The 25,522-nt window shown below is 50.8% G+C and overlaps 1 protein-coding gene across 1 annotated transcript; it reads left to right on the plus strand.

Annotated features, from left to right (window-relative positions):
• Positions 1-3,735: 3,735 nt before the first annotated feature.
• Positions 3,736-16,363, plus strand: CX3CL1 (C-X3-C motif chemokine ligand 1). Its single transcript, XM_003823745.6, has 3 exons — positions 3,736-3,916; positions 10,935-11,055; positions 13,346-16,363. The coding sequence occupies exons 1-3, from the start codon at positions 3,847-3,849 to the stop codon at positions 14,346-14,348; spliced, it is 1,194 nt and encodes a 397-aa protein (XP_003823793.2). The 5' UTR covers positions 3,736-3,846; the 3' UTR covers positions 14,349-16,363.
• The last annotated feature ends 9,159 nt before the right edge of the window (positions 16,364-25,522 follow it).

Here is a 25,522-nt window from a genome sequence, read left to right on the forward strand (position 1 = left end):
GCAGTGAGCCGGGACGGCGCCACTGCACTCCAGCTTGGGCGACAGAGCGAGATTCCGTCTCAAAAAATAAAATAAAATAAAATAAAAATAAACGAATAAAATAAAAAAGAAGGGAGTGAGGGAGAGAAGAAAGGAGGCAGGAAGAAGGAAAGAGGGAGAGAGGAGAAACTACAAAATACATTTTGGGGACAATTGGAGAAATTTGGATATGAACTGGGTGTTAGATGACATACAGGAATTATTGTTAATTTTGTTAGATGGGATAATGATATTATATTTATGTAAGACAATAGCTTTATTCTAAGGAGATGCATGCTGGAATATTTAGGGGTAAAGTGTCAAGCATCTATAATTTACTTTGTAATGGTTTGGCTAAAAAATAAAAATAAAAAAGATAAAACAAATATTAAAAAATGCTAATCATTGGTGGTAGAGGTTTTGTTTGTTTGTTTGTTTGTTTGAGGCAGAGTTTCTCTCTTGTTGCCCAGGCTGGAGTGCAGTGGTGCAATCTCGGCTCACCGCAACCTCTGCCTCCCGAGTTCAAGCAATTCTCTCCCAGCCTCCCAAGTAGCTGAGATTACAGGCACCCGCCACCACACTCGGCTAATTTTTTGTATTTTTAGTAGAGACGGGGTTTCACCATGTTGGCCAGGCTGGTCTCCAACTCCCGAGCTCTGGTGATCCACCCACCTCGGCCTCCCAAAGTGCTGGGATTATAGGCGTGAGCCACTGCGCCCAGCCATTGGTGGAGATTTGAAAGTCTTTGTACGATTCTTTCTTTTGTATTGTTGAATATTTTCCAAAACAGAAATTTTAAAGAGACAAAGCAAAATTCTGCCCATCTTCAGATGGAAAGATCATCTCTCTCACCCACCTTTCTTGTTTCCCCAACAAGCATGCAGTTCTCCCTTCCTGCCCGAGCCCACAGCCTCTAGCCCTCTGGTAGGGCTGGCAACTTCTCTCTCCTACTGAGCTACAGCTCCTGGGGGCAAGGACTTCAGCTCACTTGCCTTTGTGTCCCCCATCCCACCACATTGCCCGGCACACACCAGGCTCAATAACAGATACTAATGCCTCCTGCATGCCAGGCACTGTGAAAGTCCTTAGTTTTATTCACTGTCACGGTGGCTTGATGAGGTGGCTGTTTGCATCCCATTTTACATATAGGGAAGCTGAAATGCAGAGAGAGGTTAAGTCACTTGCCCAAGGGAACACCCCTTATCCGTGGTGGAGTCCTGCTGATGTATTTATTTATTTTTTTCAGACAGGGTCCCACTCTGTGCCCAAGCTGGAGTACAGTGGCATGATCATGCACTCAATGCAGCCTCAACCTCCCCAGGCTCACTTGATCCTTCCACTTTAGCCTCCTGAGCAGCTGGGACTGCAGGCACAGGCCACCACACTAATTTTTGTATATTTTTTGTAGGGAGGGGGTTTCACCATGTTTGTAGAGAGGGAGTTTTGCCAGGCTGGTCTCAGATTCCTGGGAATCTGCCTCGGCCTCCTGCCTCGGCCTCCCAAAGTGCTGGGATTACAGGTGTGAGCCACCACATCCGGCCTGGAGTCCTGTTTAGCCTTGGGTCTGGCTAGCCTGAAAGCCTGGTTATTGTGTCCAGATTAAATCTAAATTCAGTTCTTAACATCCTAATGAGATAGATGGGGGTGATCATTCCCATTTTATGGGGGTAGAAGCTGGACCTGGGGAGGGTAGAGGGTGCCCAAAGGGTCGAATGAGGAAAAGCAGAGCCGTGCTTTGCATTTTCGCTTCTATTTTATGCCAGGCTCTGAGCCGTACCCTATGGACATAAACTCACTTAGTCTTCACATTGGTCCTCGCAGTGAGGGTGCAGGCAGGTGGTGGACCCTACTGGTCTTGAGCTCAGACCTCAGAGCCAGCTGGCTGGGACGAATCCAGGATCCCTCATTTCCTGGCTGGTGAACCTAAGAAAACGTCTTTTTTTTTAGACAGAGTCTCACTCTGTCACCCAGGCTAGAGTGCAGTGGCGTGATCTTGGCTCACTGCAACCCTCTGCCTCCCAGGTTCAAGCGATTCTCCTGCCTCAGCCTCCCAAGTAGCTGGGATTACAGGTGTGCACCACAACCAGCTAATTTTTGTATTTTTAGTAGAGACGAGGTTTCACCGTGTTGGCCAGGCTGGCCTCGAACTCCTGACCTCAGGTGATTCACCCACCTCAGCCTCCCAAAGTGCTGGGATTACAGGCGTGAGCCATCGCACTCGGCCTCCTCCTCTGTTCTTACATGAACAGAGCAGAAAGAACACGACCTCAGTTTTTATCCCTCCTTGTCCCTCTCTGGGCCTCAGTTTCACCAGTTATAAAAAGAGGGATTGGACATTGGGAATGAGAAGGCTACTAGCTTCCCATGTGCACAGGCCAGGACAGATTCTCTGAGCATGAGTGGACCTTGGCTGCTGCCAAGGGTGTTCCACTACTTCAAGAAGTATCTAGCCTCCTAACCCCTAACCCCATGCACCAGGCAGCCCATTGGGTTGGGGGGGGCGGGGGGGTGTTGAGGAGAGAGAGGTCCCTGGCCTTGGGATCTGTGGCCCCTCTGCCCAGCCCAACTGGCTCATAGCGTGGGATGCTGGCTCCACAACTGGTTTCCCTCAGATTGGCAGCCTGGAGACACCAGTACAGCTCAGTCCTAGACCAAGGCAGAGCTGCTGACTCTTCTGGAGTCTCAGAGATTGTTGCCACTGCCTTTAGGGAAGGCTGCCATGAAGGCAGACGGTGTTTTAATGTGCTCCCAAGGCTGGCAAGCCTCTGCACCCTTCGGTGAGAGCCTGTTGGAGGGCCGGTGCTGGGAAGCCCTCTCCCCAGTGCACTAGCCCAATGCTCTCTATGGGCAGATAGAGAACTCAGGCCCCACGAGAGGCAAGCCTTATCCAAGGCACGGCTACAGAGTTGAGGAGCCAAGAGCCACAGAGTTATCGGGGATGGGTTGGCAGCCACCTTGTTCTTTGGGCTAACAGGGGCCAGAGCAGAGGTGGGAGTGGGTGCAAAGCAGGGAGCGGGAGACCGGGAGGTGGAGGCAGGGAGGCCAGGGCTCTCTCCTGGGTCCTGAGCTGTCCACATTCTGCTCATTATGGTGGTGGGAGGGGGGTTCTCCACTCTGATGCTGTGGATAACCTGGGGTGGCTCTGGGCCTCAGTTTCCCCATCTATCCATATGAAGTTGGACTCAATCCTTCTTTCAGCAGACCCTGCACCAAGCCCCTGCTGACTTCAGGCTCCCTGCTGGGCTCTGGAGATGCATAGATCAACAAGGTCCCCCAGGAGCTTGGGATTCTAAGAGGGGAAATTTAGGGGTCCATCCTGATGTGGGCGAGGCATTCTCTGGATCAAAGAAGAACTTGTCAGACCCAGGATGGAGGGGCCCTGAGTCTCTCCCGGCCCCTTGGTGCCCCGCTCTCTATTCCACGGCCTGCTGGCCTTTTGTGTGTTGCCCACTTAGGATCAAGGGCCCCAGGCCAGATCCTAGGGCATGTTCCCAGCTCGTGGCAGGAGAGGAGGCCTTTGTACCCAGGCAGGCCCGGTCCAGCCTCCCGGGGAAGGTCCCAGTATGACAAGCCTAGGATGGTAAGAAGCCCAGGGACACAAAGCCGGCTTGGTTCCTTGGCAACATCCTGAGGAATCCAGCGGCTGCACACTGGCTCCCTTCCTCTCCCCTCCCACCCTCCTGCCTGCGGGGGCTGGAGGCGGAGGCAGCCAGCCCCATTATAAAAAGCCACAGATCTCTGGCGGCGGCAAGGGGACAGCACTGAGCTCTGCCGCCTGGCTCTATCCGCCTGCCTGGCCCCCGCCGGGACTCTTGCCCACCCTCAGCCATGGCTCCGATATCTCTCTCGTGGCTGCTCCGCTTGGCCACCTTCTGCCATCTGACCGTCCTGCTGGCTGGTAAGTGGGGCTGGACTTGGGCACAAACAGGGTAGGGAGCCCCCAGCCCCTTGTCTATCCCTCAAGCCTGACATCAGGGGCCCCAGACCCTGCCTGGGTAAAGCTCAAGGCCGGTGGCAACCGCTTCCCCAGGGATGTGCGAGAGGGGGCTGGGCACCTCCCTTCCCCCAGATGCAGCGCTGGACAGATTTCCAGTTGCCAGCGACTGCCCTGCCTGGCCCAGCGAGCAAAGTGGCTGTGCCTGGAAGCACAGAGAGGTGGTGTGAGTGGCATAAGGGAGCCAGGTGTGGGTGTGCCAGGAGGGTGGGGGTGGAGGGAGCCTGCAGAAGCTCCTGCTGGGCACTGGGGTGGGAGTCCCTGGCTGACAGTGGCTGGCTCTTTCCATCAAGCGTTAATGTGTAACCCGCAGCCCTGGCCCTGGGCCAGGCCACAGTTGGGACTTTCTCCTGTCCTGTTTTCAAAGCCCCCAGGATTAGGGGGCCCAGGACCAGTGAAGGTCAAGGTCACTGCAGCTCATGGTTGGGGCTTGCCACTGCTGTGCTAGTCTATAGCCCCAGTTGCTCTGCCTGTGTCTACCCGTCATGCTGTCTTCCTCCTCCAAGCACAGTGTAGAAAATGCTTTTGCCTCTAGTCACTTGCTTACTGAAGCCCAGGACCTGGTAGGGGTACATAATTAACTATCCTACCTGATATGGATAAGATGGAGGCCCAGAGAGGTTTAGAAACTGGCCTGACAATGCACAGCCAGCAAGTAGGGCAGGAGAGGGTAAGACACATGGGACTGAATGCAGGAGAGAGCACAGATGCACACTCACCACCTCTGTGGGCCACATCACCTCCATGAACCGCTAGCCAGCCCCCTCCTCAGGGAGTGCCCCCACCATCTGGCAGGGTGACATTCAGAGAAGGTGGGCACACAGCAAGTCTGGGAGAATGAGAAGTAGTCCCCAGCGTCCAGATATTTCCATGGAGCAAACTCATCCTGAGGCAGGGAGCAGGTGTGTGGGTGGGTGGGCACGTGAGGGTGGTGGAGGCAAATTCCTGCTGGCTTCCTGCTGTCTGGGCTGGGGCCCTGAAGCCTGAGGTGTCTGGGGACAGTGAGATCTGGAAAGCGGGGAGTCAGATGGCGGCTGCTTTGCCACAGTCCTGCTATGTGACCCTGAGCAGGGTCTTGCCTCCTCTGGTCCCAGTTGCTGCATCTTTAAATATAGCTATTACCTCTCCGGTGGATTGGGGGAGGGTGACGAGGTTCCAATGCCTATGGGGGTGTTTTGAAGAGGGCGGAGGAGGAGGATTACTTTTCCAAGCTGAGAAAGGGAAGGGTCCTAGGCTAGGATGGAAAGGGGACACTGGGGGACCCTGGGTGCTCAGACTAGCAGCCTGAGGCTTTAGAACCAGGCTTCTGCCCTCATCTTGTTCATTGGCTTTACTGGAAGATCCTGGGCATTATTGGAACCTTTCTCAGCCTCACTTTCTCCTCCTGTAAAACTAGGCATTTGACCAGGCTCACCTTGGAAGTCCTCTCCCGCGCTGACATGTATGGCTCTGAGAGGCCCTCGGGAGCCCCTGTAGGACGAGGGGGTGGTTTGGAAGCCAGAGAGACCCCGAGAGGAGGCTGGGGGGTTCGTAGCTGCTGCCCTGACTAGTGTGGGGCAGCTGCGTCAGTCCCCAAATGTGGGTTTGTGGGGCTGTGTCAGGCAGGAGGCTTCTGTGCTTTATATAACAAACCTGCAGCTACGAGTCAGTCTAGAGCATTGCCCCCCCCCCCACTCCAAGAGCTGACGCATTCACTCCCACTCAAGTCCTGGCAAGAAAGAGAAAAAAAAAACGAATCTGTTTTAAGCTCCTATAGCCTACCCGCCTCATTAGCAGTGGGGGTGGATGGGGAGGGCATGGGAGGATAAATTCAAGAGTGTCAGATCCAGGCCCCTGTCTAATTTAAATAAAAATTCCTCCATTTTTCTGTTGGTTAAGGTATTATGCCACAAAGCGCTTCCTTAGGCATTTTGTCCATTCATTCAACAAATAGTTATTGGACACCTACTGTGTGACAAGCCTGGTTCTAGGTACTGGGGCGGCATCAATAAATAAAACAGCCAAGGACCTCAGCCCTTGGGGTGCTGTAATTCAACTGCAGAGGACACATAATACACAAAGTAAGTCAGTAAACAATGTGGTCTGTTGGAAGGAGAAAAGGCACTGTGATCAAAAAATAGAGAGGGGTGGCTGGGCGCAGGGGCTCATTCCTGTAATCCCAGCACGTTGGGAGGCCAAGGCGGGCAGATCACCTGACGTCAGGAGTTCAAGACCAGCCTGGCCAACATCATGAAACCCTGTCTCTACTAAAAATACAAAATTAGCTGGGCGTGGTGGTGCATGCCTGTAGTCCCAGCTACTTGGGAGGCTGAGGCAAGAGAATTGCTTGAACCTGGGACGCAGAGGTTGGAGTGAGCCGAGATCGTGCCACTGCACTCCAGCCTGGGTGACAGAGCGAGACTCCATTAAAAAAAAAAAAAAGAAAGAAAGAAAAGAAAAGAAAAAGAAAAATAGAGAGGAGAGAAGAGAGGTGTTGACATTTTAAATAGGGGGTTAGGGAAGCCCACTGAGTAGGTGGCTTTGCACAGTTTGGAGGGGGGTGAGGGCGGGAGCCATGTGGATATCTCTAGAGCAATGGTCCTCAGTGAGTAATTTTGCTCCCCTATGGGCCATTTGGCAATTTCTAGAGACATTTTTTACTTGTTACAAATGTCCCAATGTTTTTGGTTCAGTTGAGCTACTCGCCTCTAGTGTGTAGAGGCCAGAGATGCTGCCAAACCTCCTATAGTACCCGGGACAGCCCCCAAAACAAAGAATTGTCTGGTCCAAAATGTCAGTAGTGTCACTGTTGAGAAACCTTGCCCTAAGGGAAAAATGCTCCAGAAGTTAAAAAATGCTTATTCTCACAACCACACTGTGAAGCAGGTATTGTCACGTCCATTTTACAAGTAAGGAAACTGAGGCTCAGAGAGTCCGAGTGACTTGCTCAGGACACACAGCTGGGCAATGGCTCAAGCCCTCCCTTTATCACCTCATCCAGCAACCCAGGACATTTCCTGAGTCTCCTTCTAAGACCCTGGAAGACTCTTAGAAGTCCTTGAGGTCCAGCCTAAAGGAGAATTCCTCCAAGAAGCCTCCCGTGATCATTTGAAGTTGGAAGTGGTCTCTCCCTCATGTAATCCCCAATATGTTTGTGGTATGTTCTGGAACACTGTGTTTCTACCTGGCATCTAGGGTAGCCTAGAACAGTGGGGTGTTTAGGGGCTGAGTAGAAAACTAGCTCTGCCACCATGCAGCTGTGTGGCACTGGGCACATTTAACCTCTCTTATTTCCAGCTTCTGCATCTGTAAAGTGGGGATAATACTCCCTTTGCAGGAATGTTGGGAATTAAAGAGAGCAGATGTGTACATGCTGGACACAGGGTCCAATACACAGTAGGTGTTCAATTAAAAATAAATAAATAAAAGCTCTGATACTTTGTGTGCCTAATTTACCTGTCCATCAGGCTGGGAGCCTTCTGAGGCCAGAGGCATTCCTTGTTCATCTCACTGTACCTCACAGCACCCAGCACAGGGCCTGGCAAGAGGAACTAGCATTTGTTGGTTGACTGAATAAACAGAGTGATCTGATGGCATTTATTGGGATGGAAGCACTCTCTTCAAACTCAGCACCAGTGCCTATGGGATAAAGAGCTCAAGGTTAAGGATAAGAGGGCCTGAGATTTTTGTATATACTCAAAAGTAATTCCAGCCAGTGTTGGCTGAATCAGGAAGTGGATGGATGGACGGACGGATGGCTGGATGGATGGATGGATGGATGGATGGATGGGTGGATAGATGGATGAATGGATGGATGGATGGATGGATGGGTGGATGGATGGACAGATGGATGGATGGAAGAAGGGATGGGGAGGGGATGATGAGGGATGGATGAGTAGGTGAGATAAAAGGGGGCGGAAGATTGACAGGTGGTAGGTAGGGGAGAGGGAGTGGGTAGATGGCTGAATGGAGATGAATAGGGGTTGGGCAGGAGGTGGCAGGTGGGTGAGGAATGGGTAGAAGATTGATAAGAGTGGGTGGACGGGTGGATGGATACGCAGATAGATGCATTAAAGAGAGATAAGTAAATTGAGACTAATTTCATTCAATGAATATTGATTGAGTATCCACCTTGTGTTTGATGCTGGGAAACTATGATACCAAGACAGACAAGGTCCCTGCCTTCCTGACACTCCTATGACAGATAATATATGACTGGCTGGATGAGGCATTGTCTCCATTTACAGAAAGGAAAATTTCAGCTCTGAGAAGGGACAGGCTCCCCAGGTCAGTTAAACAATCTTCCTGGCAGAATCAAGAACTGAGCCGGGCCAGGACCATTCAGGGACCATGGCAGAGGGTGGGGACTTTGGAGACAGGATGACTCTGTGGCTCTTTAAAGCCCTGGAGGTGGGCAATGGCTTTCCCCATCTTGGATTTGGGGCGCACAGAATGGACCTTCTTTCCTATCCATTGGGCAGCCTCCCTTGCCTCCTCCTGTCTCTGGTCACTCAGGGGCACCGTATTTTCTGGGGCTTCCCAAAGAAGATACCTGCAGGCCATTTTAGGGGACTGCCACCTGGCTCCACTCAATAGGGCCTGGGGAGGCTGCAGGTGAGTCAGTCTGAGGTTCCATTGCAGAAGGAGGGTGGCCAGCCCACACAGTGACTTTTATATCCTGGTTACTCAGAGAGAAAGGACAGCCCTGTGACCTGGGGAGCCCCTCCTGCACACAACCCCCAACCCCCTGAAGCTACTAGTGCTTCTCCTTGATGACTCAACCCAGACCTGCCGGCCCTAAACCACCTTCCCACAAAGCAGGGTGGGCCAAAGCTAAGGGGGAGCGATGGAGAGAGGAAGCAGCAGACTCTACAAAGTCTCTCTGTGTGTGCAAGCATGCATGTGCCTGTATTTGGGAAAGTGGTGTATGTTTGCATGGCCACATATATGTAAATATTTATGCATGAGCAGTTCGTGTTCTGGTGGAGCCCAGGGATGCCCTGGGGGTTTCCCAGGCTCTGAAGGGCTAGATAAGATCAGCTTGCTCTCTTGACTGCCCTGGTCTCCAGATGTTTGCAAAACCCTCTGGGGTCTTGCTTTTGCTGCACATAACCTTGACTCAGATCTGAAACTCAAGCTCTTCCTTGTTTTTTATACTCATCCTCCTTGAGCTCAAGCTAAGCAGAAAAAAATTTGCTGGAGATTATAGAGGAAGAGAAAAGGTGGAAATTCAATGTAAACAACTTCAAATGTTTATATCAAATAGTTGGGTTTATTTGTCCTGTCCCGGGGTTTCTCTCTGGTTCCACGTGACACTCAGCTACTGCCTGCTCCTTCCGCCCCACTCTGCCCCCACCTTATTCATACCGTCCATCTCCAACCTTCCTCCTTACTCTTCTTGCTCCAGGAATTTCAAATGCCTCTTCCCTCCTAGGCAGGATGACTCAGTACCTTTCAGCAACTGCTCTCAGGCTCATTCTGGCTCTCAGCAGCAGAACAAAGGATCATCTATTCAGCAGACCCCACCTTCCTTAGAAAGCAGTTGTACTTATATATTTTTTAAAAAGTTTATTGCTGGGCATGGTGGCTTGCATCTGTAATCCCAGCTATTCCGGAGGTTGAAGTGGGAGAATCACTTGCGGTCGGGGTTCAAGACCAGCCTGGGCAACATAGCAAGACCCTGTCTCTTAAAAAAATTAGCCAGGCATGGTAGCAGGCACCTGTAGTCCCAGCTACTTGGGAGGCTGAGGCAAGAGATCTCTTTTTTTTTTTTTTTTTTTTGAGACGGAGTCTTGTTCTGTCACCCAGGCTTTAGTGCAGTGGTATGATCTCGGCTCACTGCAACCTCTGCCTCCCGGATTCAAGCAATTCTCCTGTCTCAGCTTCCCGAGTAGCTGGGACTAAAGGTGCACACCATCATGCCAGGCTAATTTTTGTATTTGTAGTAGAGACAAGGTTTCACCATATTGATCAGGCTGGTCTCAAACTCCTGACCTCAGATGATCTATCTGTCTCGGCCTCCCAAAGTGCTGGGATTACAGGTGTGAGCCACCGCACCCAGCCAGGAGGATTTCTTAAGCCCAGGATTTTGAGGTTGCCGTGAGCTAGGATTATACCACTGCACTGCAGCCTGGGCAACAGAACAAGACCCTATCTCTTAAAAAAAAATGGCAGCGGGAAGAAATAAGGCAGAGGTGAGGGGATAGGCAAGGCCACAGGCCCGGTGGGGACTAGAGCCGGCCTGGTAGGAGAACCTGCTCCATCACTTGCTGGCTGTGTGACCTTAGCAGGTCCCTGTCACTCTCAGATTCATCCCCCCTGCTGCACAATGGACCACTTAATTTTAAAAATTAACTCGGGCATGGTGGCTCACGCCTGTAATCCCAGCACTTTGGGAGGCCAAGGAGGGCAGATCACCTGAGGTCGGGAGTCTGAGACCAGCCTGACCAACATGGAGAAACCCCGTCTCTACTAAAAATACAAAATTAGCCAGGAGTCATGGCACATGCCTGTAATCCCAGCTATTCGGGAGTCTGAGGCTGGAGAATCACTTGAATCTGGGAGGCCGAGGTTGCGGTGAGCCGAGATCATGCCATTGCACTCCAGCCTGGGCAACAAGAGCAAGACTCCAACTCAAAAAAAAAAAAAATTAAACTCTTAATATGTGCCAGGCAAAAAGAACTCTATAAATAAGAATTCACGTTTCTTATTCTTACAACAAGACTATGAGGTAGATGCTATTTTTGTTCCTATTTTACAGGTGGGGAAACTGAGGCATAGAGAAGTTTGGCAGGGGAGGGAGGCTGAGTCAAAGGCCTTGAAGGCCAGGGTGTACAGGGGATCAGTTTTGGCTTGGGTGGTGTGGCCGGGACAATCTGGCATGGGGTTGGGAAGCCAGATGCCCACAGACATCCCTGCTGACCAGGAACCTCTTTGAACTCAGGACAGCACCACGGTGTGACGAAATGCAACATCACGTGCAGCAAGATGACATCAAAGATACCTGTAGCTTTGCTCATCCACTATCAACAGAACCAGGCATCATGCGGCAAACGCGCAATCATGTAGGTACTGCCCTCGAGGCCTCTGAAATCCCCTTCGGGCCCTTGGAATATTCCCAGACCTCTGAGAATCTACGTCCACACCTCCGCTCCCAGACCTGGGCTCCCAGCCAAAGTCCTCAGCACACGCTTCTCTTGCCCCTGGCCTGCAGGCCACCTCACTGACCTTAATTTCTGTGCCACATGGCTAAGGTGGAGAGTGGCTTCCTGAATGGCCCAGTGTGGCTGGGTGGCAGCCACCCTGGCTTGTGGCCTGGAGCAGCCATGAAGGGTGGTAATTCCTTCTGAACTGAAGCACATGTTACCCCACACTCGAACCCACTATATTTCATGGGGCGGTGTGGGTAGGTGTAAAGCATGACGGTCTTACTTAAAATGCAGATTCCAGACTCTAACAGACCTGATGCAAATCCTGCCTTCCCTCTTACTGGCTGGGTGGCCCTGCTTCCATTGCTTACTTTTTGCACCTTGGTTTCCTTGTCTGTAAAATGGGTAGCTAGGACAGGATGTAACTAAAGTGCTTGGCAAGGGCGCGGTGGCTAATGCCTGTAATACCAGCACTTTTGAAGGCCGAGGTTGGTGGATCACTTGAGGCCAGGAGTTCAAGACCAGGCTGGCCAACATGGTGAAACCCCATCTCTACTAAAAATACAAAAACTAGCCTGGCATGGTGGTGGGCGCCTGTAATCCCAGCTACTCGGGAGGTTGAGGTAGGAGAATCACTTGAACCCAGGATGCAGAGGTTGCAGTGAGCCAAGATGGCACCACTGCACTCTGGCCTGGGCAACATTGTGAGACTCCATCTCAAAAAAAAGAAAAAAAAAAAAGAAAAAGACAAAGAAAAATAAATAAAGTGCCTGGCAGGGTGCTGTCAGTAGGAGCTGCAGAAATCACTATCTCCATTTGACAGACAGGAAACAGGGCCATTTCGAGACTTTGGGGAGGGATTGAACCATTGTACCCCTGGCTGTTGAGGACCCTGGCAATCTTGGTCACTTGCTCCTCCTGGGGGCTCTCTTGGGTCCTGTCTAACCAGCCAGCCCTGAGGCCTTTCCCCAGGACTGACTTTTGGGACCTAAAGCAGCCTCAGCCAGACCTAGAGGCCGGGCAGCAGGAAATGGCCAATGGCCCTTTGCTTTCTAGGCTCAGCTAAAGGAAGTCTGGCACTTCCTCTCCTCAATTATGCAGTTTCTAAGGTGGGCAAGGTACTGAGTGTGCTCCTGCCGGACCTCTTTGCTGATCAGTCAAGGCTTACTTCTCCAAGACACCCCCAAGTATTTTTTGTTTTCTAGATGAAGGGGAAGAAGGAAGTTGGGGAGGGGATCACTGTGCCCAGGGGGCCTGCAGGGTCATACTTGCTTCCTGAACTTCTCTGGTTTCCCGGCATCCTGGAGCCAGATGCCTTTACTTCACCTCTCTGAGCCTTGGTTTCCTCATCTGTAAAATGGGGATGAGCCTGGTAGCCACCTTGTGGAATGGATGTAAGGTTTAGACATGGGCAAAATGTCAAGCACAGGCCGTGGCATGGAGCCAGGGCCTCTGTCAGCTCTGAGCTGTGGGCTTGGTTGTGAACCAGCCACACAGGGCTTCAGAGGAAGTTCAAGATTTGGAGGGCACTCGGGATCCCAATGAGGCTGCCACATGTTTGGCTCTAGCCCCTTCTGCCCGTGAACACACATCAGGAGGGGAGGAGAGGGGCCCGGAGCACAGCCTGTAGCTGTGAAACCGAAGGAGAGGAGCAACAAGACTCACAAAGTCTCATAAGGCCTGTTCCAGAGTGAGGAGGCCCCATACAGAGCTCACCTGAAGTACCCCCCAGCAGAAGACTCAAAGCCCAGAGCCCCCTGCCTTAATGGTAACAATATTATCGACATTGTTATTATTTTCAGCTATTACTGATCTACTCTGAGCTGGGTGCTTCACATAATTTACCTTTTTTTACAGTAACACAGAAGTAGGGTGATCAACTCGTCCCTGTTTGCCTGGGGACTTCCCCAGTTTTAAAATGGAAAGTCCCCCATCCTGAGCACCCCCTCCGTCCCAATTTTTCTGGGATGGCTGGTCACCCTGCAGATGGGAGGCTTTCCTATCTCCATTTCTAGGGTGAGGACCTGGGAGCTCAGGAGAGCGGGCTGCCCCAGCTGGTCAGTTGCCTCACAGACGCTAAGTGGGAGGGCAGGGTTTCCAGCCAGGTGTGTTCACCTGCAGAGTATTGGTGCTGTGCCCCCACACCACGCTGGCCCGGCTTTCTGGTATCTGGGCATAACCGAATCCCTGTCTTCCTCCCTTGTAGCTTGGAGACGAGACAGCACAGGCTGTTCTGTGCCGACCCGAAGGAGCAATGGGTCAAGGACGCGATGCAGCATCTGGACCGCCAGGCTGCTGCCCTAACTCGAAATGGCGGCACCTTCGAGAAGCAGATCGGCGAGGTGAAGCCCAGGACCACCCCTGCCGCCGGGGGAATGGACGAGTCTGTGGTCCTGGAGCCCGAAGCCACAGGCGAAAGCAGTAGCCTGGAGCCGACTCCTTCTTCCCAGGAAGCACAGAGGGCCCTGGGGACCTCCCCAGAGCTGCTGACGGGCGTGACTGGTTCCTCAGGGACCGGGCTCCCCCCGACGCCAAAGGCTCAGGATGGAGGGCCTGTGGGCACGGAGCTTTTCCGAGTGCCTCCCGTCTCCACTGCCGCCACGTGGCAGAGTTCTGCTCCCCACCAACCTGGGCCCGGCCTCTGGGCTGAGGCAAAGACCTCTGAGGCCCGGTCCACCCAGGACCCCTCCACCCAGGCCTCCACTGCGTCCTCCCCAGCCCCAGAGGAGAACGCTCCGTCTGAAGGCCAGCGTGTGTGGGGTCAGGGACAGAGCCCCAGGCCAGAGAACTCTCTGGAGCGGGAGGAGATGGGTCCCGTGCCAGCGCACACGGATGCCTTCCAGGACTGGGGGCCTGGCAGCATGGCCCACGTCTCTGTGGTCCCTGTCTCCTCAGAAGGGACCCCCAGCAGGGAGCCAGTGGCTTCAGGCAGCTGGACCCCTAAGGCTGAGGAACCCATCCATGCCACCATGGACCCCCAGAGGCTGGGCGTCCTTATCACTCCTGTCCCTGACGCCCAGGCTGCCACCCGGAGGCAGGCGGTGGGGCTGCTGGCCTTCCTTGGCCTCCTCTTCTGCCTGGGGGTGGCCATGTTCACCTACCAGAGCCTCCAGGGCTGCCCTCGAAAGATGGCGGGAGAGATGGTGGAGGGCCTTCGCTACATCCCCCGGAGCTGTGGTAGTAATTCATATGTCCTGGTGCCCGTGTGAACTCCTCTGGCCTGTGTCTAGTTGTTTGATTCAGACAGCTGCCTGGGATCCCTCATCCTCATACCCACCCCCACCCAAGGGCCTGGCCTGAGCTGGGATAATTGGAGGGGGGAGGTGGGATCCTCCAGGTGCATAAGCTCCAAGCTCCCAGGCACTCCCCAGGAGGCCAGACTTGACCATTCTCCACCTGCCAGGGACAGAGGGGGTGGCCTCCCAACTCACCCCAGCCCCAAAACTCTCCTCTGCTGCTGGCTGGTTAGAGGTTCCCTTTGACGCCATCCCAGCCCCAATGAACAATTATTTATTAAATGCCCAGCCCCTTCTGACCCATGCTGCCCTGTGAATACTACAGTCCTCCCATCTCACACATGAGCATCAGGCCAGGCCCTCTGCCCACTCCCTGCAACCTGATTGTGTCTCTTGGTCCTGCTGCAGTTGCCAGTCACCCCGGCCACCTGCGGTGCTATCTCCCCCAGCCCCATCCTCTGTACAGAGCCCACGCCCCCACTGGTGACATGTCTTTTCTTGCATGAGGCTAGTGTGGTGTTTCCTGGCACTGCTTCCAGTGAGGCTCTGCCCTTGGTTAGGCATTGTGGGAAGGGGAGATAAGGGTATCTGGTGACTTTCCTCTTTGGTCTACACTGTGCTGAGTCTGAAGGCTGGGTTCTGATCCTAGTTCCACCATCAAGCCACCAACATACTCCCATCTGTGAAAGGAAAGAGGGAGGTAAGGAATACCTGTCCCCCTGACATCACTCATTGACCTGAGGCCCTTCTCTCCAGCCCCTGGATGCAGCCTCACAGTCCTTATCAGCAGAGCACCTTAGACAGTCCCTGCCAATGGATTAACTTGTCTTTGGACCCTGAGGCCCAGAGGGCCTGCAAGGGAGTGAGTTGATAGCACAGATCCTGCCCTGTGGGCCTCCAAATGGAAGTGGGTAGAGCAGAGACCATCCCTGAAGGCCCCGCCCAGGCTTAGTCACTGAGACAGCCCGGGCTCTGCCTCCCATCACCCCCTAAGAGGGAGGAGGGAGGGCTCCAGACACATGTCCAAGAAGCCCAGGAAAGGCTCCAGGAGCAGCCACATTTCTGACGCTTCTTCAGAGACTCCTGCAGGCAGCCAGGCCACAAGACCCTTGTGGTCCCACCCCACACACGCCAGATTCTTTCCTGAGGCTGGGTTCCCCTCCCACCTCTCTCACTCCTTGAAAACACTGTTCTCTGCCCTCCAAGACCTTCTCCTTCATCTTTGTCCCCACCGCAGACAGGACCAGGGATTTCCATGATGTTTTCCATGAGCCCCCTGTTTGTTTCTGAAAGGGACACTACCCGGGAAGGGGGCTGGGACATGGGAAAGGGGAAGTTGTAGGTATAAAGTCAGGGGTTCCCTTTTTTGGCTGCTGAAGGCTCGAGCATGCCTGGATGGGGCTGCACCGGCTGGCCTGGCCCCTCAGGGTCCCTGGTGGCAGCTCACCTCTCCCTTGGATTGTCCCCGACCCTTGCCGTCTACCTGAGGGGCCTCTTATGGGCTGGGTTCTACCCAGGTGCTAGGAACACTCCTTCACAGGTGGGTGCTTGGAGGAAGGAAACCCAGCTCTGGTCCATAGAGAGCAAGACACTGTGCTGCCCTGCCCACCTGGCCTCTGCACTCCCCTGCTGGGTGTGGCGCAGCATATTCAGGAAGCTCAGGGCCTGGCTCAGGTGGGGTCACTCTGGCAGCTCAGAGAGGGTGGGAGTGGGTCCAATGCACTTTGTTCTGGCTCTTCCAGGCTGGGAGAGCCTTCCAGGGGTGGGACACCCTGTGATGGGGCCCTGCCTCCTTTGTGAGGAAGCTGCTGGGGCCAGTTGGTCCCCCTTCCATGGACTTTGTTAGTTTCTCCAAGCAGGACATGGACAAGGATGATCTAGGAAGACTTTGGAAAGAGTAGGAAGACTTTGGAAAGACTTTTCCAACCCTCATCACCAATGTCTGTGCCATTTTGTATTTTACTAATAAAATTTAAAAGTCTTGTGAATCAATATGGGTGATTTCTCTGGGGACAAGTCCAGCAACCAGGGCTTCAGAGGGGAAGGAGTGGGGCAGGGGTGGGGGCAAGACCCCTTTCAGCCCTGGAGACCCCTATCTCCAGTTCACCTGGGGCAGAAGAGCAGACATTTTTACAGTCAGCAAGAGAAGAAGCACCAGGGATTGGAGTGAGGAGTGCCAAGCCCTCAGCCCAGCTCTGTTCTGCCCAGCTGTGTGATGTTGGGCCAGGGCCCTCACCTCTCTGGGTCTTATAAATGTGAGGCCTCTCCTAGTCTGGCAGGACTCAGAATCCCTCATGAAGCCCTACCCCATGCCTGCTGAACCACCATCCCAGGGGCCCTGGGACCACTCTCAGTGAACTGGTGCCCCATGGGAGGAAACTGGCCCATAGTTTCCTCTTTGTGGCCTTCCTGGTTCAGATGAAGATCAAAGAGGGATTACTTCTTAAGGGACTTGGGAGTTCATAGATGTGCCCCAAGTGTGAGCCTCGTGGTGGCCCCTAAGCTCTTCAGTGTTCTGGGAAGCTTCATAAGAGCTGCTGTGTACAGTTGTGCAGGTTGGAAACTGCACAAGGCTGCCACAGACCAAGTCCAGCCTACTGGTATCCAATATTTCATGAATGTTAGGATGCATCCTTTTCACACTGTGACATGTGTGGAATTGAGACTCGTTTTGTAATCAATGGCTTGTCATAGCTTAATTGGCAGGCTTTTTTTCTTTATTAGTAATTTGTTAAATATCAGAACATCTTACCATCAATCGTATCTTAGATTCAATGTCTACATGAATGGTGTTTTTTAGTAGGCAGGTCCAGGCAGCAGCTGCCATTTGAGATAGAGCAGGCTTGGGTCAGCAATCCCGTTTCCTACCATCCCCTCCACCTCCTGGATCTCCTGGACCTTGTGGCCACATCAGTTACCATTTATCATTGCTTTTCTTTTGTTTTTCTTATAGTGAGGATATTTTTCTCTGAGCCAAGTCTCCATCAAAAGTAGGTCAAAGGCTGGCGCGGTGCCTCACGCCTATAATCCCAGCACTTTGAGAGGCCGAGGTGGGTAGAGCACTTGAAGTCAGGAGTTCGAGACCAGCCTGGCCAACATGGTGAAACCCTGTCTCTACTAAAACTACAAAAATTAGCCAGGTGTCATGGCACACCCCAGTAATCCCACCTACTTGGGAGGCTGAGGCAGGAGAACGGCTTGAACTTGTGAGGCAGAGGCTGCAGTGAGCTGAGATCGCGCCACTGCACTCACTCCAGCCCAGGTGACAGCAAGACTCCGTCTAAAAAAAAAAAAAAAGTAGGTCAAGGAAAGCCAGACCATGATGGGCACATGGCTTCTCTCATACCCTGCTGGCTTCCCTTGTTTCACTACCTGCTAAACCTCATAGATTCGGGCTTGTAGGAATCACTCTGCCTCTGTGCAATGCTGTAAATTGCGGCTCTCCCCCTGCCGTGAGCTCCCCCTGCTCTGCCCCAAACCCAAGCTTGTGTAGCTTTCGCCCCTTCCCACCCCCAGGAAGGAGCTCCACCGCAGGCCTGGTTCCAGCCCCCAAACTCTCCCTGCACACCACCCACCAGCAACACAAGACACCAACAGAGGCTTTGAAATGAAAAGATGTGTCTCTGTCTTTTCATCACATTCTTAGGTAAGATTGCAACCTTCTCAGCAGGCTCAGGATGAGAAGCAGGAGTGGGAGAGACTTGTATTCTGGCTCAGTCCAGAGCAATTCCCCAGGGATCCTGGAGTGTTTGTGTAGTTTCATTTTCTTTCAGTTTCAGAGCTAAATGTTAGCTGAAGCCATTCCCACAATTAATGCACAGTTTGGATGGGACCATTTTTTTGTTTTTTTGAGACAGAATCTCACTCTGCCACCCAGGCTGGAGTGCAGTGGGTGATCTTGGCTCACGGCAGCCTCCACCTCCCAGGTTCAAGGGATTCTCCTGCCTCAGCTTCCCGAGTAGCTGGGACTACAGGCGCATGCCACCATGTCCAGCTAATTTTTTTTTTTTTTGTATTTTTAGTAGAGATGGGGTTTCACCATGTTAACCAGGATGGTCTTGATCTCCTGACCTTGTGATCCACCCCCCCCCCTCGACCTCCCAAAGTTCTGGGATTACAGGCATGAGCCACCACACCTGGCCCTTGACCTACTTTTGATGGAGACTTGGGCTCAGAGAAAAATATCCTCACTATAAGAAAAACAAGAAGAGCAATGATAAATGGTAACTGATGTGGGCACAAGGTATGGGGGATCCAGGAGGTAGAGGGGATGGTAGGAAACAAGAGAGCTGACCCAAGCCTGCTCTATCTCAAATGGCAGCTGCTGTCTGGACCTGCCCACTGTCACCCTGGGGGAGTACGGGTGTTATTATATAACATTAGTTATAAAATAATAGCAGACATTGTTCATGTAATGTTTACCATGTGCCAGGCAATGTGTGAAATTCTTTATGTACAATGATCCTCATCTTACTAATGATGAAAGCAAGGCTCTCAGGTTGGGCATGGTGGCTGAAGCCTGTGGTCCCAGCACTTTGGGAGGCAGAGGCGGGCAGATCACTTGAGCCCAGAAATTAGAGACCAGCCTGGGCAACATGGTGAAACCGCATCTCTATAAAAATACAAAATTAGCTGGGTGCAGTGGCATGTGCCTGTAGTCCCTGTTACTTGGGAGGCTGAGGTGGGAGAATCACCTGAGCCCAGGGAGGTCAAGGCTGCAGTGAGCCATGATCATGCCTGTGCATTCCAGCCTGGACAAAAGAGCAAGACCCTGCCTCAAACAAACAAACAAACAAACAAACAAAAAAACAGGGGAGACAGAGAGGGAGAGAGAGAGAGAGAGAAAGGGAGAGAGAGAGAGGAGGCAAGGAAGGAAGGAAGGGAGGGAGGGAAGGAAGGGAGAGGAAGGAAGGAGAGAGAAAGAGAAAGAGAAAGAAAGAAAGAGAAAGAAAGAGATGAAAGAAAAAGAGGAAAGAAAGAAAAAAGAAAGAAAAGAAAGACAGAAAGAAAGAAAAAGAGAGAAAGGAAAGAAAGAAGGAAAGAAAGAAAGAGAAAGAGAAAGAAAGAGAGAAAAAGAGAAAGAGAAAGAAAGAGAAAGAAAAGGGAAAGAGAGAAAGAAAGAAAGAGAGAAAGAAAGAAAGAAAAAGAAAAGAGAGAGAAAGGCTCTCAAATGACATGTGACTTGCTCAGGGTGAAGCAGCTTTATAAGCAGCAGAGCAGGGATAGAACTCAAGGTCTTTCTCCAGAACTCAGCCTGAGCATTACAGAGAAAAGTGTGAGACACAGACTCTCAAAAGCGCAGGCTCCTGAGCCCCACTTCTGACCTGCTGAGTTCAGGCTTCAGGCGTGGGGGTCGCCCCTTCAGGCTGCACCATTCTCCCACCCCCGCCTCAGCCTCCTTCTCTCTCCTCTTCCTCAGTCCACCTTGCACTGCCTCCAAATTAGGGGATTTGATGCCTGTCCAAAGTTTTGGAGCCCACTGCACCGGACCACCGGCTCCCACCCCCCAAGGTTCTCAGGCCCTGAGCTTCTCACCCTCTGATCTTTGCCGTTGAGTCCCCTGTGTCCTCTGTACATTCCCCAAAAGGGTGAGGCCAGACAGAAAAACACAGAAATGAATGGCCGGGAATTTCCTGCTTGAGGTTGAATAACAGGCGCCCAGAAGGCATGGTGTATGTGTGTGTATTGTGTGTATGTGTGTTGTTTGTGTGTGTGTGAGCATTATGTGTATCTGTGTAGTATGTGTATATGTGTAATATGTGTGTATATGTGTATATGTGTATTGTGTGTATGTGTGTAGTATGTGTACATATGTGTGTAGTGTATTGTGTAGTATGTGTGTGTATATGTGTGTGTGCATTGTGTGTATGTGTGTAGTATGTGTGTATATGTGTGTGTAGTGTATGTGTGTGGTATGTTTGTATATGTGTGTATGTGTATTGTGTGAATGTGTGTAGTGTGTCTGTGCATTGTGTGTATGTGTGTAGCCTGTGTATATGTGTGTATGTGTATTGTCTGTATGTGTGTACTGTATGTATGCATGTGTTTATGCATATACGTATATGTGTATGTGTGTGCTGTGCATATGTGTGCATTGTACATATGTGTCGTGTATATATGTGTGTAGTGTATGTATGTATGTGTTTATATGTATGTGTGTTTGTGTGTATGTGTGTACTATGCATGTGTGTGCATTTTGTGTATGTGTAGTGTATATGTGTGTATTCATGTAGTGTGTGTATGCATGTGTTGTGTGTATGTGTGTATGCATGCATATGTGTATACTGTGCATGTGTGTGCATTGTGTGTATGTGTAGTGCATGTTTGTATGAGTGTGTGTAGTTTGCATATGCGAGTGTTTATGTGTATGTGTGTATATGTGTGTTCTGTGTGTATATGTGTCTGTGCTCTGCACATGTGTGTCTGTGTGTGTGCGCACATGCCCAGTTCCTCCCAGATGTACATAAGCGCTCAGGAGACCACCCGTGCCCTGTTCACTTCTGCTCAGACATGTGCCTTCCTGGATAAATAATGATTTAGCTGCAAAGACTTAAGAAAAGATCTACTGCCAGGCTGGCTTTCCTGAACTGGCAGCAAAGTTCAATGACTGAAACCCATGCAGGATCTCTTTAATCGTGCCAAACTGAGGTGGGGAGTGTGCCTCTGAACCCAGGAGAATTCCAGAGCAGCACATGTTTTGAAGAGATGCCCCTCTCTTACCTTCAGGGGATCCTGTTATCTCCAGAGGCCAGAATAGGATTATTTGCAATGAGCAATTTCTAGCAATGCAGGAGCAAAACATAACATGGGACTCCCTGGCTGCATGACTTTGGGCAGGTTACTTAACCTCTCTGGGTCTTGGTTTTCTCTGTTGTAAAATGGGAATAATAACAACTCATCTCAGGGGTGAAGGTATCATGAGATAACCCCTAAACATGTAGAAAAATGACATTCCCATAGTGAGCTCTCAGTAAACAGACGTATGATCATGGAATAGATGTTTTCAAAGGGTTTGAAGTAACCTATTTATATTTGCTTTTGTTATTGGGTACCCAAACAAGACTATAGAATTATAAGATATCTATAAAGAAACGCAGTCTTCTTGGTTTTCAGTCAAGTAGGGTGAAGAAACATTATAGTGTCATTAATGAGAGCAGAATAATTTATGACTGAGTGCAGTGGCTCACACCTGTAATCTTAGCACTCTGGGAGGCCAAGGCAGGAGGATTGCTTGAGGTCGGGAGTTTGAGATCAGACTGGGCAGCATAGTGATACCCTATATATACAAAAAATAAAAAATTAGCCGGGCATGGTGGCACACATCTGTATTCCCAACTATACAGGATGTTGAGGCAGGAGGATTGCTTGAGCCAGGAGTTTGAGGTTACAGTGAGCTATGATTGCACCATTGCACTTCAGCCTAGGTGGCACAGTGAGACCCTGTTTCGAAAAATAAATAAATAAATTGATTAATTAAAAAATAATCATCTTAACTTGCATAATTTTTCCCTAAACCCATAGATGCTGTTCAAGTTGCTGTAGCTTTTCTAAATTACTTTTGAACTTGATGCTATTGCTTGAATATGACTCCCAAAAGTTTGTGTGTTGGAAACTTGGTCTCCAATGGCGGCAGTGTTGAGAGGTGGGATCTTTTGAAGGTGATTGGGTCAGGAGAACTCTGCCCTCATGAATGAATTAATCCATTCATGGATTAATGGGCTATCGCAGGGGGGTTAGTTATCACAAGAGTGTGTCTGTTATAAAAACCAGTTTCACTCTCTCTTGTGAGGCTCCTCACCATGTGATACCCTGCCCCACCTTGGGACTCTGCAGAGGCCCCATCAGCAAGATGGTTCTCACCAGATGCAGCCCTTCAACCTTGTGCTCTCTAGCCTGCAGAACTGTAAGAAACAAATTTCCTTTCTCCATAAATTGCCCAGTCTGTGGTATTCAGTTAAGCAACAGAAAATAGGCTGAGATACTTGGTAAGGTCAAAATGCACAAATCTCAACTAATTAATTGTTGACTAGCAGGCTGATTTGGGACAGAAAGGAAAGTCTGTTTGCTTTCAAGAACTTGGCGACTGGAGTACTCAGTTTCCTGAATATTTCTGGCTTGCTGCCTCCTGAGCACTCAAGGGGACTGCTCTTCCTGAGCCTTTTGGGGTTTTGGTGGGGGTCAAATGATCAGTTCTGGCCAGTGAGCTGGGAGTGGAAGCAGCGTGTGCCACACAAGCTTCAAGCATTTAATTGCTGATGGAAGACCCACCAGAGCTTTCAGTACCTCCAGCACAGCATCTGACAACACTCCAGAAAATGGCTGGGTCCTACAGTGAGGGTGAATCAGAGCCTCCAGCCACGGAAAGAGCCCCAGCTAATCTATGTCACGAAGTGTGAGGAAGAAATAAACCTTCATGGTTTAAGCCACAGAGAGTTTGAGGATATTTGTTATTGCAGCATATCCTAGCCCATCCTGATGGATACAGCATCCAGGAAGAAAAAATATGACTGCTTGGACTAAATAGGCATGACTTGTCTGTAATCTGCATGATGCTATTAAAAAGCTTGAAAACACCAGGCACAGTAGCTCACACTTGTAATCCCAGCACTTTGAGAGGCTGAGATTGGTGGATTGCTTGATCCCAGGAATTCAAAACCAGCCTGGGCAATGTGGGGAGACCCCATCTGTACTACAAACACAAAAGTTAGCCTGGTGTGGCAGTGTGCATCTATAGTCCCGTTCCAGCTACAGGGACTCAAAAAAAAAAAAAAAAAAAAGGAAAGGAAAAAAAAACTTGAAAACAAGCTGGGCGTGGGTGGCTCACACCCAGTGCTTTGGGAGGCTGAGGCGGGAGGATCACTTGAGTCCAGGAGTTGGACAGCAGCCTGGGCAACATAGGGAGAGCCTGTCTCTATAAGAAAAGCAAAACAAAACAAAAACAAACAAAAAACAAGCGTGGTGGCACACACCTGTAGTTCCAGCTACTGAGGTAAGAGGATCGCTTGAGCTTGGGAAGTTGAGGCTACAATGAGCCATGATCATGCTGCTGCACTCCAGCCTGGGCAACAAAGCAATTCCTTGTCTCAAAAAAAAAAAAAAAAAAAAAAAAAAAAAAGCTTGAAAGCATGCTGTTAGCTGGCTCTCCTCTTCATCTCTTCTTTCATCCTTTTTGCAGATGCTTGGAGGTCACCCTCAGCACGGCCCACTGTCTATGGTGTCTGTGGCTTTATCTGGAATTCTCACTGAGTGGAGTTGGAAAGGGGAAAGGCTTTACAGTTTCTCTGAAATACGTTGGTGCTCGAGAGTTTTAATGGCTCGGATGTTGTGATGGTTAATGTTGAGTGTCAACTTGACTGGATGCAAAGTATTGTTCCTAGGTGTGTCTGTGAGGGTGTTGCCAAAGGAGAGCAACAGTTGAGTCAGTGGACTGGAAGAGGCAGACCCACCCTCAATCTGGGTGGGCACAATCTAATCAGCTGCCAGCACGGCTAGATTAAAAGCAGGCAGAAGAACATGGAAAGACTAGACTGGCTTTGCCTCCCAGCCCACATCTTTCTCCCATGCTGGATGCTTCTTGCCCTCCAACATCAGACTCCAAGTTCTTCAGCTTTGGGACTCAGGCTGGCTTCCTTGCTCCTTGGCTTGCAGATGGCCTGTTGTGGAATGTCACCTTGTGATCATGTGAGTCAATACTCCTTAATAAATTTCCCCTTATATATACATCTATCTTTTTAGTTCTGTCCCTCTAGAGAACCCTGACTAATACAGATATGCTTCAGCAGACAAGGAAGTAAATAGGGAAAAGAATAGTAACATTATCCAGCCTCACCTCATTGCCAGTTGATCTGGGTCGGCCAGTTTTGCAAGCACCTCCTAAGCCCAGAAGCCAAACCAGGGTAACCTGGGCCTGTGGGCACAGGAATCAGGTGTGTAGGCACAGCTCTAGGGACCAGCAAGGGCAGTTTCTGTGTCTTAGTTTTCCTGGAGGGTTTCCATGGGTAAATTGGCTTTACCCTCATCCTCCTACTGCCAGTTCCCATCCTTCTCACCCTCTCCCAGCACATTTGTCCACAGATTTTTTTTTTTTTTTTTTTGAGATGGAGTCTCGCTCTGTCACCCAGGGTGGAGTCCAGTGGCACACTCTTGGCTCACTGCAACCTCCTCCGCCTCCTAGGTTCAAGCAATTCTCCTGTCTCAGCCTCCTGAGTAGCTGGGTTTACAGGCACACACCACCATACCCAGCTGATTTTTTTGTGTGTTTTGTTTTTGTTTTTGTTTTGTACTTTTTGTATTTTTAGTAGAGATGGGGTTGGCCAGGCTCGTCTCAAACTCCTGACCTCAGGTGATCCACCTGCCTCCTAAAGTGATTGGTGCTGACTGGTGCACTTTATAGATTTTTAAGTATTTTTTTTCTTTTTTCTTTTTTTTTTTTTGAAACAGAGTTTGTGCTCTTCTTGCCCAGGCTGGAGTGAAATGGCACAATCTCGGCTCACTGCAACCTCTGCCTTCTGGGTTCAAGCGATTCTCCTGCCTCAGCCTTCCAAGTAGCTGGGACTACAGGTGCGTGCCACCACGCCTGGATAATTATTTGTATATAGTAGAGACAGGGTTTCACCATATTGGTCAGGCTGGTCTCAAACTCCTGACCTCAGGTGATCTACCCACCTCGGCCTCCTAAAGTGCTGGGATTGCAGGTATCAGCCACCACACCCAGCTGATTTTCTTTATATTTCAAGTCAGTCTTCTCTCTGTCTGAGAGAACTTACCCCTTAACTAGTCCCCTGGCCAACTTCTATTCATCCTTTGTCTCAGCTTAGATGTCACCTCTTCCAGGAGGCCTTCCCTGACTTCTAAGTTTAAGGAAGGTTTCCTGTTAAGGGGACTCATGGCCCCTGGGGTCTTCCCTCATAACCCTCACATGACCTGGCTGTACCTGCCTGCCCCACTGTGTTTCTGAAAGATCTGTGAGGGAAGGCATGGATGTGCCCTGTTCCCCTTTGTGCCCCAGTGACCACTGCAGATCCTGGAAAGGGTGAAGAGGGGAAAGGCCAGAGCCCACCCAGCTGTGTCTTTTGACACTCCTTGTGCCGTGCCCCTCTCCAACTGATGGAAAGCCCACCTTGTCCTTGTGGGGCGCTGAATTTCAA

Source organism: Pan paniscus, chromosome 18 (assembly GCF_029289425.2).
Source record: "Pan paniscus chromosome 18, NHGRI_mPanPan1-v2.0_pri, whole genome shotgun sequence".
Classification (NCBI taxonomy): Eukaryota; Metazoa; Chordata; class Mammalia; order Primates; family Hominidae; genus Pan; species Pan paniscus.